We start from the raw sequence: 18408 nt of genomic DNA on the forward strand, positions 1-18408 counted from the left end.
AAAGGATTGGCGCGATTTATTCCCAACTGACGCCTTTTTAGGAAGAGTTTGTTACATCCATTGTAGCATGAATCAGCGATATGGATAGAAACATTTCATTAATGCAATTTCAATGATTGGGGGCAGCCATGTTTGTTGACGTATGAGGATTTAAACGACTTTGACTGATGGTAAAAACAAATATCCTATATAATGAATTTGTTGCCATCTATAGTTTTGTGATAAAACTGGTCGGTAGTTTTTCGTTTGCTTTTTGAACAACAGATGACAGTAGATCAGTGATTTATGATCCATTTTATGAAGTTCTCAAATTTCCAGATAGATGACAGCAACAGCCGCACTTAAAAAAAAACAGAATGATTAAAATCCAGAAAAAGCAACAAATTTAATCAACCCATCAGCATTCTAAAAATAATTTAAAAGAAATTTCACTCGAAATACACATTATAATATTTTTTTTTTTGTGCTTAAAGTAACTATTCTGCAAACATCAAATTTTTCAGTTTGCAGGACAGTTTTCAGTGTAAACAATACACGGTTAATGCCGTCCATCATGGCAATCAAGGAACGCGAATGCATTATCCGGTAAAATAATAAGAATAAAGTAATCAAGCTCGTATAGTAATTTGTTTATGTGATGATTACCTATCGGTAAGAATCAAGCCATCGATGTCCTCGAAATTCCTCGAGACTCTCCTAGACCGCAGCGAGAAACAAAGACAAGCTATCCGGTGTCTGCATCGCACTGCGCCGCTGTGGTGCGCGAGCCACGCCGAGCTGTGCAACAGCGACGACGACGAGCCGCAGAATGTACGATCGCTGCAAGATCTGTGCGCGAGGAAACTCGTGTCGAACCCGCCTCTGTTACTGCTGTGCAACGTCTTACCCCAGCGTTTGATGGACTGCTTGATGACCACGGCGTTGGAGGAGGGACGTATAAAATCTCTAGGACATTTGTTGGACTCATGGAAGAGTCAAAAGTGTTATCTAAAGCTCCCACCAGTGCTCAAAAGCCGCAGGTTCCTGCTCTCGGAACAGAACCACGCCCACCTGAGGGACTTGCTGTCGAACGTGCTGCAGTGCACCCTGTTCATACTGCACCACACCATGGATAAACTGTATTGCAACCGTAGGTACACTCCTATAAGGTGCCTGGATTTCAGTGAAGTGCTCGTCCAGGAAGATATCCTCCACAAGATGTGTAGCCTCATTAACGAGTGCAGCGGGAGGCGGTGCTTCCACTGCGGGAAACTCCACGCCATGAGCAGCCTTGGTGGCGGGAATTGCTGCTGCGACTACTGTGATAAACTTGTTGTCAAAGTTAACTGCGCTTTGGATATCAGCCCCATATCGGAGTTGTGTGACGCGTTGTTTACAGCTCGTAATGGATCTTTCTCTGTGGAGCTTGTGATTATGGGCTATCACATGTACTACAATTGTTGTGCTTGTAGGAAATGATATATTTGTGTTGTCCAAATGAATGTTTGTGATGACATTTTTGTTGATACAGTGAAACCTGCATGAAACGGACTGTCAATAGACTGAAAAAAAATATTCAGTTTTATAAATGTGTAAATAAAAGCACTAATAATTGAACAGACTATATATTGATTCCATTTGAGACAGGTTTCACTGTATAAGGTAATCAAAAAAATTTCTAACCTATAAAAGAAAAAGGTATATTGCCAGGGTCGTCTTAAGAGCATCATAGGCTCCCAGGCAAAGAGGTATTTTCTGACCTCTCTACCTGGTTAGAAATGACTGCCTTCTAATGAACATGCTTACTGTGTACAATTTGAACCAGATCTCAATTTCATGAGGTGTTCCGGGTGGGCACCATGTGTTAAGAAGGTATTGTATATTGCAAATGTTGCATACCACAGTTTGTTGAAGTACTTCCCCGTGTAGGTTAATTTATAGCGTGAAAAAACACAAAAAAAGAGAAGGGTGATAGCTGTCATGGGCTAGAGACCTATCAGCCCTGCTCTTGTAGGGGGCCATACTTGCACGGAACCATAAGTGCTGGAAATCAAGGACTTTGGGTATTTAAGCTGCAGAAAACTTTGTGAGGAAAGTCTTTCCCTCTCCCAAATCAGAAATGTAAGTCAGTTAATCCCATTCCCTCAATAGGTGGATACAGAGGAAGCGATCCCTCTTTGCCTAAGAATTGTATTAGCGGAGGAGAGGCAATGAATAATTGTCCCCTCCTGTTAGAAGAGCTTGTATCCCCGAGATTCTTTCATATACCTTTTAATGCACTATATACAAGACATCTGCAACCCTAGGTCACCCCCCCCCCCTCTATTTTTCATGTTTGTTTTGTGTCTCTGTTGCCAATATACCTACAGCTGTACAATACCGTCATAAACATCCAAGGATCTTAGGCACAAGGAAGGATTGTGTTTATCGCTAGTCTACCTTATGTATGAAAAAATGGAAGATTTGTTTTTGCTCAAGGTCCAGAAAGTACGATGGATGACACAGCATCTACTGGCTATTCTGTGTACATCTATACACATATTGTCCTGGCCCCAGACACCACCACATTCAATTGTTCTTTCAAACTGAGCACAAAGCAGGTGTATATATCACCATAGGCAATTCACTACCCACTGAGTTGTGTCAGAAGTGTACCTAAGTCTGAGTGCATATCTAGTGTTGTGTATGATTTTTCAGTGCTGACATCTATATTTCAAATAATGGGTGTAGTGATTGAGTATTTGTAAGCCTGTTGCTCTCCGTGGTGAGACTTTTTAACATTGAGATCAGCTTGCATTTGCGCCTCAAAGTAAGGAACCATGGAAAACCAAGTTCAGCCAACCACCAGTGTGGTTTGAACCTGGGACCTCATGATGCGAGTCCGTCACTATGACCACTCAAGTTTCCAATTCTTCTGATCTGCTACCCCACGTAATGAGCATACTATAACTCCTCGCTCTCAGAATATAAGTCATTAAAAATAAATCAATTGTCATGACAGCTCGTGCCTATGTGACCATCTCGGTTTGACTGGATGCTTAATATCAGCCTTGAATACCAATGAAAAACAAACCAGTGATCATCCAAAAAATCAGATGAAAGGGGAAGAAACAAACTAGCGATATGGGTGAGATTCGAACTATCATCCTTCAGGTTGTCAGTTCTACACCCAACTAGCTGGTTTAACAACGGAAAGTCTTAATTTATCTCTTGAACATCTATTTGTCACTAATGGACACACTCTCTTTAGGATAGACACACAGAAGTGACACCCCTTCTTGTTCTACTGTACATTGAATGTACCGTCTGGCACCGTATATGTATCCAGTGTTTAGAAACGGCTGATAGAGCTCTGGTGTCCCTATTATATGTTGCTGATGAAGAGGATTATATACTTCAGAATTTATTGGTATGCAACATTTGCTGCACAATTTTTTGCAGCTGAAAAAAATATCGAGAATTTTTTGATGCCTTGTAACATTGAACTATTTACCATCTCTTTCATATTTTCAACGTGAAATATTTCACTAAATTGATGTTCTGTATGTTTTTATTCAGTTGGTGGAGGGGGGGGGGGTGTATGATAACTTGTGATATTCTTACAGAAAAGATTTATCACATTTCAATGCCAATCTCGTTGAATAAGAAATGTTATGCAAAACTTCTACAGTATTGGAATCATTTGCATGGTTTTTTCTATTATCCAGTTTTTATTTGTATCTCTATTGATTCGAGTGTGAGTATTTTTTATGGTCTCGTTTTGTGGAAAAAAATTGAGATGTTGATACTGCCAAATATATTTTCCGTTTGACTAATATATTGATGTATCTATTAATCATTTTTAAAGAAATGATTAAAGAACCTGTTCCAATGTTTTCAATGAGCTGTCTCGAGAATTTTATCCTATTGTTATAATTTGGTAGAATGTATAATTTTGAGATGATATTCTGCAGCAGTGTATTCTGGGATAGAAACTAAACATAGAAATTGCGGGAAAAAAACCCTATTGAGGAAAGGGGCACAAATTCTGATATAAAAGTAAATTCAGAAGTAGGAAAGAGAGAAACACCATTATATACTGCAGGGGGTGTAGAAATTCAAAACGGCACATTTATTGGAATCGACCAAATCTGAAAAATGTGGACATCAATACACTGGATTCCAAAAGTTAAGCACACGATAGCCGGAGTGCGTGTGTAGTGTTGTATCTGACTTTTCACTGCTGCCATCTTTATTTCAGAAGTGAAGGGAGTGAAATGTAATGATTGAATATTTGTACCATTTGAAGGCCTGTGCTCTGGGTGGCGAGACTTTTTAACTGGGAGATCGGCCAGATTGGATCGAGATTCTCAACTTTGCACCTTGAAGTTGGGAACCACTTCAGCAACGGTGGGGTTCGAACCTGGGTCCTCTCGAAGCAAGTCTGTCACTACGACTACTCGACCACCACAGAGGCCACCCCTGTGGAGGCCGCTGATTCAGCTTAATTATAGCAAAATACTGATTATCAGATTGGGAAGGGCGTGGTAACCCTTGATTGACTTGCCACAGGTCTTCGGACAAATGTTTGACTTGTTTACAATTTTTTCCATAATTGGTTTGCTATAGTAACCAAGTGGAATCAACGAGCGACCTCCATAGGGATGACTATGGCCACTTGGGCCGTGAGAACATACTGGGTGCTGCTCTGGGAGAGAGAGAAAGCGACTTTTCAACTCAAATCTGAGTTGAAAAAAGCTTTGTAGGCCACAAAAATGTGGGCATGGCAGGGATGCAACTAGAAGGGAACAGCAGGCACCAGACCAAAAGGGAGGGGGGCAAATTTCACCCTTTAACGCTTCTCCTTCCACATTACAAGGAGGCGCGAAAATGTGTACTTGCCCTGGCTGACAGAGTATCTAGTTGCAGGGGACACCAAAAATTTGTTCCACACAGGTTGAAACTTTTCCTTGATAAAAGTCTTCAATTATTTTTGTCCCCATTTAACTCAGGGCCCCATTGACCCTTCTATTAAGCTCATGGCTAGCGGGCTTCGTGGGATGTTTGAATTTGGTCAGCTGAGTCTGAAATGTTGAAGATCCTTGTCAAGAGTTTCGGGAATCATTTTGGTCCTGTGGGTGCTTGAGCTTCGTGTAGATTTTTTTCCCGTAATCAATTCCCAGGGTACTTCCACCAGTGCTGATAAATAATATAGGTGCTCAAGCACTCAACTCAAATGCAAGATATGAGGAAAACCCCATATGCAGAGATGCTGATTTTGCTTTTGGAAAGAAAATTTCATTTCTGCTTCCATATGGGGATACAAACTCTGGTCTCTCGTATGTCAGACAAGTGCTCTACTACTAAGCTATAAAGACGATATTTCTTCCAAGTAGTTTATGCAGGGTGAAAGTGACCTGTTCTGCCAAATGAAAGGGAGGGATAGATGAGCTCAAGTGGAACACATGAAACACCCTACCAACCTTGTCCAACCATTTTCGAGTTATGGCGGATAATCGATTATGGAAAAAAATATGTCAAATCTGAAAAACCCCAAAGTTGTGAAGTTTCTGAAAGACCTACACTCAAACTAAGCTCATAGTTGGAAAGAGCAGAAAAATCCTATAAAGTGGCACCAATTTCATTAGAATATCCTGATTTAATTAAGCGCTGAAAGATTAGCAAAGTTCAAAATTGGACTGTCACCAAAATTTTTAATCGCCTATTCTGCAAATACTCTTCCAGTCACAATTGATCAAATCTACTAAAAATTTGTCCGTTGTACCAGGTTTTGAAAGAGCTTAGAATAAACCATATTGGTGTTCTGGTGCAGAAGAAATTTAGCTTTTTGTTGGCAATTCATCACTAAAATCAGCATTCGTCAGAATATACATTTGACTAAAATTTGGAATCAGCAGTTACAGATTTCAGTGACAATTTGATTTTGCATGAGAAAATCCTATTAGGTGACAACCCTGTACCAGGATACCTGGATTAAATGGTGAGCTGAGAGATTGGCTAAATCAAATTGTTGCAAAAATCTACTAAAATGTCTACTTCAACAACGCTGATTTTACTGATTTGTATTGCAACCTAAAGATTCAATTTTTCCTGAACTAGAACTCGTATGGTTTATTGTATGCTCTTTCGAAAACTGAGGCAATGGACAAGTTTTTGGTAAATTTGACCGGTTGTAAAAATTTTGAACTTTGTCAATCTTTCAGTGATTAATACTAAGTTAATTTCTGTCATTAAATCCAGATATTCTGATGAAAATGTTATCTTATAGGATTTTTTACTCTTTCTAAATATGAGTTTAGTTTGCGTGTAGGTTTTGCAGAAACTTCACAAATTTCGGTTTTATCAGACTTAACAAATTCCTTTCCATAATTGTTTAGCCACCATAACTCAAAAACGGTTTGGGATAGGACAGAGTTGATAGTGTTTCTTGTTCCACTTGGGCTCTCTCTCTCTCTCATCTATCACTTCCTCTCATTCACCATGTATACGATGAACAGCATCGCTTGATGGACACTGACAATAAGCCAAGTGCTTGTAAATGACATTGGGGCCACCAGATGGTGGCATATATGTAGAGAAAGATGGCCTCTCTACTTGTTAATACAAGATTTTTTGAAAACTGGTAGAGATGTTGATATATACAGTGCATAGGTGTATGGCATTTTACTGGTAAACCATTGATCCTGGATATTTCCAATTAGAAAAAGTATCCAAATAACAGGTAGCACTCAGATATATTCTTGTTCAAAGGGGGGTTGTATAGTTAACAGAAAATTAGCTTTTTATAGTGTCTCTTTGTGCCTGAAAACCAATTAGAAAGTTGTTACCTCTCTACTGATGCCAAAAAAAAAAAAATCCACATTTTCTAGTGGGTCATTCCATTTCAAATCACCCGGCAAAATGCCAAAATGACACCCATAGTCTCAGATTTCAATGATTTTTTTTTTATTTGTTGCATTTACCATCCTTATTAACCGTGTGAAATATTATTTGCATATCTCTAAAACTTTTTGAGAAAAAAAATGTTGAAATTTATCAAAAACTGATGCAGATGACTTTTCCGAGGCTCAATTTTTAAGCGGCATTGTTTGAGAAAATAAATCATAACTTTTTCAATTTTCAATATATTCAAGTGAAATTTTCACTAAAGTGTTCACAAAAACATACAGAATATGAATAAAAATAATTCATACACTTACATTTGAAATTTACATGCAAAACAATTATGTAAACTTTGTTTTTGTGGAATTTTTCGTTAGAAAAAATACAATTTTTCAAACGTATTTTTAGACCAGAGGCACAGCAGTTACCAAAACAACTTTTATTTTAAATTTCTCCTAAATATATGAAGTAAAATACTGGAGAAAAAAAATAATGGTTTTTTGACCGTTAATATGTTTATTCTGGCTCGCAACACAAAATTCATCGAAATAAGACTGGATCGTTCCGATTTCAAATCATTCAACTAGATACTGAAATGCAACCCATCATCCCAGATTCCAATTATTATTTTTTATTTATTGCTTCTACCATGTTTGTTGACCATGCAAAGTTTCATGTACATATCTCAAAAACTTTTTGAGAAAAAAAATGTTTTCTAACCTCACGAATGACGTCTCTTAGGCTAACCCCATTCAAGCAATATTATTTGTGAAAATATATCATAACTTTGCAGATTTTCAATATATTCAAATGAAATTTCCACTAAAATGCTCACAAAAAAATGTAGATTATGACTAGGAAAGAAAATTTAAACCTTTGCATTAAAAAATTAGATTGCAAAAAAATCGTTGAAATTTAATTTTTGATTCTTTTTATAATAAAAACACAATGGCTCACCTTTGCTTTTTCATTTACAAAAGCTCTCCTGTTTCTCTCACGGCATATTCAGTGACATTGAACTCTTTTTTTTTTTCCTTGCTCCCATTTCTTAAAGCAGGGGCCAGAGTTAAAATTTGCCCCTGTTGTGATGGGTAAATTGAGTCTTATTTCTAATTAACTTTATCAAAATATTCATATTTGCTTTCTGTTTAATATCTTCATTAAGTGTGCTTTGAGATTCATTTTCTGGTAATTCTTCAAAAACTTTACAAACATTTGATTTTAAAGTGTTGCAAGCAGATTCAACTTTTCTTTTGGCATTGTTTGACTTGCACTGTGGAGCTACCGTATGAAGTTTAATTGGTGACTCTTCTATGTTCTGTAGAGATGAATTTATTTCTTCAAGTGCTTCTTGTTTAATAATTGACATTTTTCCAAGTTACTTCTCTACATTACTGTCACTGTTCATCTCTTCACAGTATTCAGTTTCTTCATTTAATTTATTGTTGTTTATATTCGCTGTCTCTACAGGCATGGCATATTTTTTGCCCTGGAATTGATTTTGTACAACCGTTTATTTCATTTATACATGAATAATACAAGTTTACTATCCTTAAACCTTTTATTTTTTTCTTATGACATTTTAAAGGATTAAAGCATGCTTCCGGATATATTTCATACTTTGAGAAAAAAGCTCTATGATGCTTAAACACACAGTAGATAAATGTTCAGAACTTGCTCCACTCCTCAATATTGATGTCTGATGGGTCCAATGATGTAATGGGTAACAGATTTTACACTTTTGCATAACACTTTTTATGACAGTCAGATCCAGTTTTTTTTCCAACACTATAAATTTCAAGTGTCTTTTCTGACATTTTCTTTTATTTCCAAAATGATGATATAAAATATTTAGCTCAAATGGAAATTGTGTTATCATAAGAAAAATTTGCTAACCCTGGAGTAGGCTACTTTATGGAGCACATTCTGTCTTCAGCAAGATCATAATTGAGACTTGCATCATTGGATAGGGGGGGGGGGGCAGTTTAGTTCTAACACTTTTGTTTTATTTTTCCCAATGAAGCAGCAGCAGTGACTTTATCATCACCTGCTGGGATGATAAAGTCTTATAATTAAATAAGACACCAGCTGCCCTCTGAAGGACAAAGACTGGTGTGCCATAGTTCATATCTTCACAGAAGCTATTATTATTTTTACAATCATCATCACAACAAGAAACATCACATACTATATATCACCACCAGGCATTATATACATTAGGTTTTCCATTCTACTCTCTTCCATCTGCCTCAGCTACAACAATTAGGTTGTATCTGATAATTTCATTCTTTGTGATTTAATGCCTCATATTCTGGCTTTTTATCAGCAATTTTAAATTATTTCTTGGGAAAAATATATAGAGGCTTGTGTTAAATATTATAATGTATATTTTTTTTCACACAAGTATAACCATTTCATATTTATCATATACATTAAATATATGTTTATTAAAATATATACTGTAAAAGTCGAAGTAATTAAAAAAAAATTTAACACTGTTGTGGTAAAATAACTTTATAATTAAGCATGTTAAAAAACTTCAAAAATTAATCTATATATATATATGATTAACATTATCTGGATTTATCAAATACAAAATAATTCTTTATGCAAAAATATATCAGATTGCAAAAGTTTGTCTTTGTTGCATCATAAGAAATATTTATAGATCAATTAAAAGTGAAATTAATTATTTGGAATTTGAACACTTCTAAGAATCTGAACATGAAGGTTTAATTTGAAAAATTATTTTATTCACCCAAAACCTTTTTTTTTTCTCACCAACTCCCATTTGACACATTACATTAACATTTCTAATTATTTCATGAATTCATTTAATCCTAGAATTTTAAAATTTATTAATTGTTTTGAATTATTGCATTAACTACTCATGAAACTTAATTTAATTAATACTGTAATAAATGTATAAGCGTACATGAAAAATAAAATATAAATTTCTTTTTACTAAGCATGAATCATTATATTAAGTCAAAATGTACAAATATAATTAATGTAGTCATATAAGTACAATTGTTTTGTTACTCAAATGTATTAACTGTCAAAATAATGTTTACTTTTCTAGTCTTCTTAATATATTAATAGGATTAAATTTAAATAAAATTGAAAATTCATGCTGTGCATCCAAAAAAAAGTGTTTAAAAAATTGTGTCAAAAAAAAAAAAAAAATCAAATTTAAATGACTTTTTCCCTTTAAGGTTTACATTTTTTCTATTCATAATCTGCATTTTTTTGTGAGCATTTTAGTGGAAATTTCATTTGAATATATTGAAAATCTGCAAAGTTATGATATATTTTCACAAATAATATTGCTTGAATGGGGTTAGCCTAAGAGACGTCATTCGTGAGGTTAGAAAACATTTTTTTTCTCAAAAAGTTTTTGAGATATGTACATGAAACTTTGCATGGTCAACAAGCATGGTAGAAGCAATAAATAAAAAATAATAATTGGAATCTGGGATGATGGGTTGCATTTCAGTATCTAGTTGAATGATTTGAAATCGGAACGATCCAGTCTTATTTCGATGAATTTTGTGTTGCGAGCCAGAATAAACATATTAACGGTCAAAAAACCATTATTTTTTTTCTCCAGTATTTTACTTCATATATTTAGGAGAAATTTAAAATAAAAGTTGTTTTGGTAACTGCTGTGCCTCTGGTCTAAAAATACGTTTGAAAAATTGTATTTTTTCTAACGAAAAATTCCACAAAAACAAAGTTTACATAATTGTTTTGCATGTAAATTTCAAATGTAAGTGTATGAATTATTTTTATTCATATTCTGTATGTTTTTGTGAACACTTTAGTGAAAATTTCACTTGAATATATTGAAAATTGAAAAAGTTATGATTTATTTTCTCAAACAATGCCGCTTAAAAATTGAGCCTCGGAAAAGTCATCTGCATCAGTTTTTGATAAATTTCAACATTTTTTTTCTCAAAAAGTTTTAGAGATATGCAAATAATATTTCACACGGTTAATAAGGATGGTAAATGCAACAAATAAAAAAAACATCATTGAAATCTGAGACTATGGGTGTCATGGCTGGGTGATTTGACATGGAATGACCCTAGTGCAATATTCACTGAGATATTTGAATTTGAAAAAATGTTGGAGGAAAACAGCATTAAATATGAGTAAAACGTTTTCCTGCATTTAAAGCTGTTTAATGTGTTTTTTGAATCTGAATATCTCAGTAAGTATTGCACACTTAGTTCTTGAGCACAGGATGTCCATATGGAAAGTTAACATTTTTACTGCAATAACTATACAACCCCTTGCGACATGAATAACATATCTGAGTATTAACTGTTATTTGGATACTTTTTCTAATTGGAAGTATGCGTCTAGAGTAAATGGTTCGCCAGTAAAGTGCCATACCACCCCCCCCCCCCCACCCTTGTTTGCTATGCACCCTGCATATTGCCATGTATCACACGTTGGCGATGGAAAAAATGGATTTATTTATTTATTCAATATTGCTTGGCTAAGGCCTATACAAGAGTGGTTAAGTATGACGATTGATGATACAGGAAAATTTTAAAATCGTAGTACAATCTACAATATGTGGTGGGAGGTTGTTCCAGTCAATAATAGTTCTTGGGAAGAAACTAAATTTATGACAATCTGAAGACGCAAAAATGGGCTGTAATTTTTGGGAATGGTTCAGTCTAACAGAAAAATGTGAGGGTTTAATTAGAATTTTGGAAGTGTTGATATTAAAATATTGATTTTGCACCTACCAGATTGTCTCACACCAGCACAATTGAACTTTGGCCAGCGATCTCTGGCCACACCATGAATTGACCAGCCAAAGCCCAAATCATTTCTCAAAATCAGACTTTGGCCAAACCTCACTGCCATTTCGTGGATTCGTCGCACTTCAGGCTTTGGCAGTAACATATATGCTTCAAGGGAGAAACTAGGGTTCATGTTCCTATGGAGGCATACATAAAATTTTCTTTTTAAAAAAAGATGTAAATAAATAAAAAAAATCAGCATCTCTACAAATAGCCAGTTTTCCGTATATCTTGTACAGTCAAAGCAAGACTCTTGTTATAGCAAGACTTGTTGTAACGAAAGCTTTTCTAATCCTTAAATAAGTTTATATCGGAACAATGTATTGCGAATTCTGATATTATAAAATGAAGAATCCGTTATAACAAATTCAAAAACAAGTTTCTGAAAATCAACAAAAAAAATTTTTTGAATGTTCCAAAAATGATCTCATAAAATCAGTTTGAGAGAATTAACTTGCTGGACTGTCAGTGAAGGATTGTTCTTCTATGGCTTGTGAAGAGAATTTTTAACAGATACGGTGCGTGAAAATGAAGTAAAATCTGTAGTGTGAGCTAGTGGGAATGTTTCATATTTCTTGTGTTTTAAAATGAGTGGCTTCGAGAGGAGAATTAAAGATAATTTCTAAAGTTGATGCTGGAATAAATAAAAACAATGTGACGTTAAAATACAGCATATCTTCATCTACTCCATCAACATTTTGAAAAATCGGACTGTTGGAGTTACAAATTCAAACAGCACTTATAGGATCCCATAGAAGAAAGACTAGACTTTCCAATTTCCAATATGTGGATGTAGCTGTCTTTACAGGACATTCGTTCAAGACATTTTCCAGAAACATACATGGTTTCAGAACATCCATTCCTGAAATGTGTCAGTTTCCAGCCTACTTATATAAGAAAAGACTTTCGAATTTGCTTGTGCTTTTGAATGCAAAATATTTCAAGCATTGAGTGTGTTTGAAAATGTGTACACTTAAGAGGAATTTGTTGTTTCCTCAGCTTGTACAAAAATGTATAAGAAAAAAAACCCCCACATAATATAAATAATTTGCCTCAAATATGTTAAGTAAAACTTTTATCCAAAAAAACAAAATCAAATGCTAATTGATTTCACAGTTGCTTTGCATTATTTTTTACATTTAACTTCATTCTTTTTTATCATCTAGAACAAAAATAAATAATTTTTCCCAAAATTTTTATAACAAAGATTAAAATAAGTAAAATTGGAAATTCATTTATAACAAAACTTCATTATAATGAAGTGATTTCTTCAGTCCCTTGGAGTTTGTAATAATGGGATTCGACTGTATTAACAAGTGGAGAGGACATCTTTCTCTACACACTCAATTCAAACTCCACTTCATGAGGATGTCACATTTTTAATGTCAGGCAGTGTACTACACTGAAGTGCAAGAAGTACTGGTACATCTAACTTAATATTGTGTAGGTTCCCCCTCCCCCCAGCATGCAGAACTTCTGCAACACACGTGGTACGAACTACTGTGTGAAGATATTCTGGAGGCAATTCACACCACGATACTTGCATGGCAGTCCAGTTCTATACCAGTGCAAAGGTGATGATCTCTTTTGTACAGATTGTTGCAAGGTGTTCAATAATGTTCATATCTCAAGATTTAGGTAGCCAACTGAGGATGCTCAAGTCAGGAGTGTGTTTGTGGAGCCACTCGACAGCAACTCCTTATGTGTGTGTGGAGTCGCATTTTCCCATGAGAATTGTCCAAGCAGGTTGGAATGCATGCAAGTGATCTGAAAGGATGTTTAAATAGTGGTCACCTTTTAGAGTTGTCTGTAGCCTTATCAGGGGTCCCTTATCATGCCAGCTACACAGGTCGTATACCATAACAGAGCCTCTACTATCTGGAACAGTCCCCTGTTGACATGCAGGATCCATGGCTTCACAGGGTTTTCTCCATACCTGTACAACCAGATACAAATGAAAATGTGATTCCTGTCATCAACAGTCTCATGGCGCATAGTTTTATACATTGCAGTCATCAAAGGTACTCGATATGATATATCGATTACCAAATATATACTTTGATATATCAAGCACCTTTCAATATCAAGGAGGGTCCATTGTACAGTTTACACGTTGACACTTGTTGATGTGAAATTGAAATTAGTAGCAATTTGAGGCAGTGTTACATGTCAATCTCATGAAACAATCCTTCCCAGCTGTCGATGGTCCCATTCTTTTGAGGCCCTTTTTTTCGCCCACACTTCTGTCAGCTTTGATATTTTTCGAATTCCTTATATTCACTATATCAACCTCTTGCAATGGTTGTGCGCATTTCATTTGTACCTTGGAAAAGCTGTGACCCATCTTAGGCAGGCCAACTACAAAGCCACATCCACATTGAAAGTCACTAAAATTGTGATAATCTGCCATTGTAACAGTAGAAACTGATTTTACAGCTTCTCTAGCTACCTGTTGTCTTATATTGGCACTGCTGACTGCATCAAGCTACATTGATTGGTTGCATTTCTCACTTATTTGCATACACTCGTCTGTACCAGTTTTTCTGGCTTCTCAGTGTATATTCACTGCATTTACTTCAATATACCAGTGAAATTTCATTACAATGATACTTAATTTAATAGATATAAATAAATCCCTCAACAACGATATTTTTGCAAGTCATGTTAGAAAATGCCTAGTCTAATGATAAATCATCACCTCTCGACAAAACAATAATCTCTTGACATCATCATTTTTCTTGCTCTGCCGAGTATCGTTGAATCAAAATTTCACTATATAACAATTAGTTTTCCCCACCTTTTTTATGAGACACTATTTCAATACTTACCACTGAACAACTGGGAAAGAGGATTCGATATTCATGAGCTATTACACAGGGTATTCTGGGCTCTCTTTAATGCACATGTGCAGCAAAAGCCAAACCTCCAAACAATGGCCACTAACGATACCGGAAAATGTCATACCAGGAAAATGTGGTCACTATTGGGAATGGCAGTTTCATTTGTGAAAAAAATTACATTAGAATGCATGATTAAATTGATACTGTAATATTCTAATAATTGAAGAATCGACAGGGCCGTAACTAGAGTGGATCAGATGGGTCAGATTAGAAAGGGGACACAAATTTCACCCTTTAAACTCTCCTTCAACATTACAAGGGGGGGGGGGGGTGCCAAAATACGTGCTTGCCTCGGCTGACCTGACATCCAATTTCAACCCTTTTAATCAATCTGCAGTACTATTTTGGCATTCCAAAATTTAGGCTTACAGTGATGAGGTAGAAAATAACAGAACCAATGGGGGGGGGGGGGAAACTAATATGGACCAAGATGTTGTACCAGCAGGGCCGCAACTAGACTGAGGCAACTGGGACACTGCCCCTGAGGCCTCAAATAAATGGGGGCCCCAAAAATTTATACGTGTTTTGCATAATAATAACCCTTTTAAGAGGGGCACTGAGAAGCCACACTACAGCCCTATGTATCAGCAACTCCCAAATAGTAATTCATTCCGATCTATGATCAACTGGACCAGTGCCGTGCAAACTTTTCAGTCCGCAGGCCAAATATACTGCATTTCTGTTGTTCGTGGGTCAGAAAATTGTATGCATAGTGTGACTATATGACATGTATTTTATGGGACATTTCCGTAATTTTGGACATTCTAACTTATTTTGTAAATTTTATGTTTTCTCTCTAACTTTCTTCTTTTTAATGAGGTTTACTTAAATTTTTGAAATTGAGAATTAAGATTTGTTTTTCAAGACTCAGTCATAATTATCATGTCATATAAACATATTAACCTCACATATTTGTCAAACATATATGTTTTATCTGATGAATTATAAATTTTCACCCATTGTGTCTTGTGTAAGCTTTCTACTTCCCGTCATTGTCGATTTTTTAGCAATTTTAGATATAGCTAACAACTTTACTTGCCTTTGACAACTTTTATGGCTGTAATTAACAATTGACTTTGGCAACTTTTTTTTGGCTATAATTAGTAATTTAACTTGCATCTGGCAATGTTTTGGAAATAGTTGGGATATCTCCTATGGATCCCAATTTTCTGTTTCCCATATGTTTTATGAAGGAAATATGGTCAGCCTACATATTTATTGTGTATTGATACTTTCCTTCTGGAACACGTTAGGCAGGCCATAGTTTTCCAATCACTATGGTGACCATACATCCTGTATTTCCAGAGACAGCCCTGGTATTTTGTTTTTTTTGGCCATCCTGACTTTTTGGCAAAAGTGTCCCGGTTTTTTCCGTATTTTACATGAAGCGTACTTGAATTTTTATTCTTTATTGAAGTAAAAGATTGACATTATTTTTCAACTCATAAATTATTTTATAATTACATCTATAAATCAGAATATTTATCTCCCACATTTGTCTTGGTGAATGTTTTTTTGTGGAATACATTTTAATTCACTGCAATTTGCAGTAATGCTTCATTTCCCGCCATTATGATTTTTCCATAATTTCAACAATATTTGGCAACTTTGTTTGGTTTTGGTGTCATTTTTGGCGATGTCCTGTATTTTCCTGTATTTCTCTCAAGGAATTATGGTCAGCCTACCCATCACTAAACTAGACCATACATGCTCAACCCCTGATGCGTGGGTCAAATGTGGCCCTCTGAGTCATCCGATATCTCAAACCTAATTTTGTAAGAATGAACTGAGCAGCATATTCTCACATCATTTCAGTGACCCACAGCACATTTACAGACCACTTAAGTGATCCACGGCACATTTACGTAACTTAAATGATTTGTGTTGTATTTAAAAATCACTTAAGTGGCTCTATCCTTCTCCACTATCTTCATTACACCTATCTAACATTTATACCCAGGAAAAGAAATCATAAACAATTTTTTCCCCATAGAGTTTTTAGGGGGGGGGGGAACTCCCTTAAAAATTACTTTCCTCACAGCGAGATATGTATATTTTCCCCTTGACACAACTCCATGTCCAAAGTGGCCATTGTATGGAGATTACTTGTAATATTAAGTTTATAGGAGAACGTGTTCGGATGGACGTTTATAGAGAGAATGTGTTTGGATGGACGTTTATAGAGAGGACGTGTTCAGAGATTGTTGTTGTTTGGAGGTAGCTGTTAGAGATTTCACTGTACCTACAATTATTTAACGTTCATATGGAAGTGAAGCTGACATTTGTTGAATGGATTATTTTTACTTAATCACAATTTGTCACCTTTCTAATCTAAGATAAAATCTATTTTGTACATAATTACAGCAATTCTACTTTTTTTTCTTTACATGCCTACACACACATTAATAAAATTTTCTTAAGGGTCTTTTATGCCGTGAACAGAATGATACTCTTCACAGATGTCGTTGAAAATCGTTTTACAGTCTACAACTGCTTTCAACTTTGCACAAAGTAGAAACATCCCAGACATTTTCCTGTGCAATGAATAAGTCTCTTCAGGTGGAGGAGCCAATCTATGCTTTATCATTGTTGGTACCAGGTGATGAATGCGATGGGTCATAGATTGCTTTGAGAAATCAAAGGGTCTTTCAGATGCAAAAGCCTCACCTAGAATCATGACAGCATTGACATGCGCTTGTTCCATGACCTGTGTGAAAGACGGGGTGAAAAAAAAACTTCAAATAATCATTTATCACAGCAAAGAACCAATTAAAAAACTGAATTCTGATGGATTAATATGAGGGCTATTTGACCAAAAACACAAGGCTAATTTGATTATGTAAGTCATGCATGCATACTAAATTTGACTGCTTCTTTGACCACATAATAGATAAATAATGCAAATGTGAAGTTTTCAAGTGAACATCCTTAGTGTGATCGTGAATTATGCATTCAACTGTGTTGTTTTCAAGCATAGGCAGAGATAGACTTGGAAGTCTGGGGGGATCATGGTCATTATTGCTGGAGGGGGCACAATGATGATGTTAATACATATATACATTAGATCAGTCGACTCCACCTTTGACTGTGGGGGAGCAATGCCCCCCCCCCCCCGTATCTCCACCCATGTTTTCAAGGTGAAATAGAAGTGCCAAAACATGTCTGTTCTTTAATATCTAATTTGAAAGTAGTACGTTGTCTCATCTTTCTTCATTAGGGCAGAGTCCAATTTGTAGCTTCTGAAAAATGACACATTTTTATTAAAAATATGTTTTTAATAAAACATTTCTACAATAGATGCTTTGGGAATTGGCTTTGTAGTCTTGAGAAATACTCTCGTTAAGGCCTCAAAAAGTGTTCTGCCACAAGTGCCCATTACTGTGAACTTCTACAGATAGAAATAAGAATGCTTAGAGAAGAAACTATTGTCTTCATGCAGCTTGGCACAACACATCCTATATTGGCCGACAAGTGAAAAAACTGCTTCACACTCACTTTGGAGATGTTCAGGTAATTTCTAGAAGTTTTCGGAATGCCCGTCCTCCTTGTCCTACAGACTTGAGTCCTCGTGACTTATGGTTGTGGAGACTCCTGGAAAATCATGTCTACGTACGTAACAGGATGCATACAGACTGAATTAAAGTGCTGTGATTAAATGTTTTTGAAAGTTTTATGTTTGTAGTTCATGCTTCTCATTTTTCATGCACCACTTTTTTCACCCGGTGGTCAAAATTTGCACCATTATATTTTATTGCAATACTTTTTCTTATAGTCCATGTAACATATATACCAAGTTTTAATGAATTAATGAAATGATCAAATGAATTACA

The 18408-nt window shown here is 35.6% G+C and overlaps 1 protein-coding gene across 1 annotated transcript in view; it reads right to left on the reverse strand.

Moving 5' to 3' along the window:
- Positions 1-16865: 16865 nt before the first annotated feature.
- Coq8 (ubiquinone biosynthesis protein COQ8, mitochondrial) overlaps positions 16866-18408 on the reverse strand; it is a 28182-nt gene continuing 26639 nt past the window's right edge. The window contains exon 13 of the mRNA XM_089238368.1: positions 16866-17285. Within this exon, the coding sequence (XP_089094494.1) occupies positions 16995-17285 (291 nt within the window). The 3' untranslated portion in view covers positions 16866-16994. The remainder of the gene's footprint in view (positions 17286-18408) is intronic.

This window comes from Pholcus phalangioides, unplaced genomic scaffold (assembly GCF_987345545.1).
Source record: "Pholcus phalangioides strain wild (caught in Gottingen) unplaced genomic scaffold, Ppha-v1.0 ptg000010l_1, whole genome shotgun sequence".
Taxonomy (NCBI): Eukaryota; Metazoa; Arthropoda; class Arachnida; order Araneae; family Pholcidae; genus Pholcus; species Pholcus phalangioides.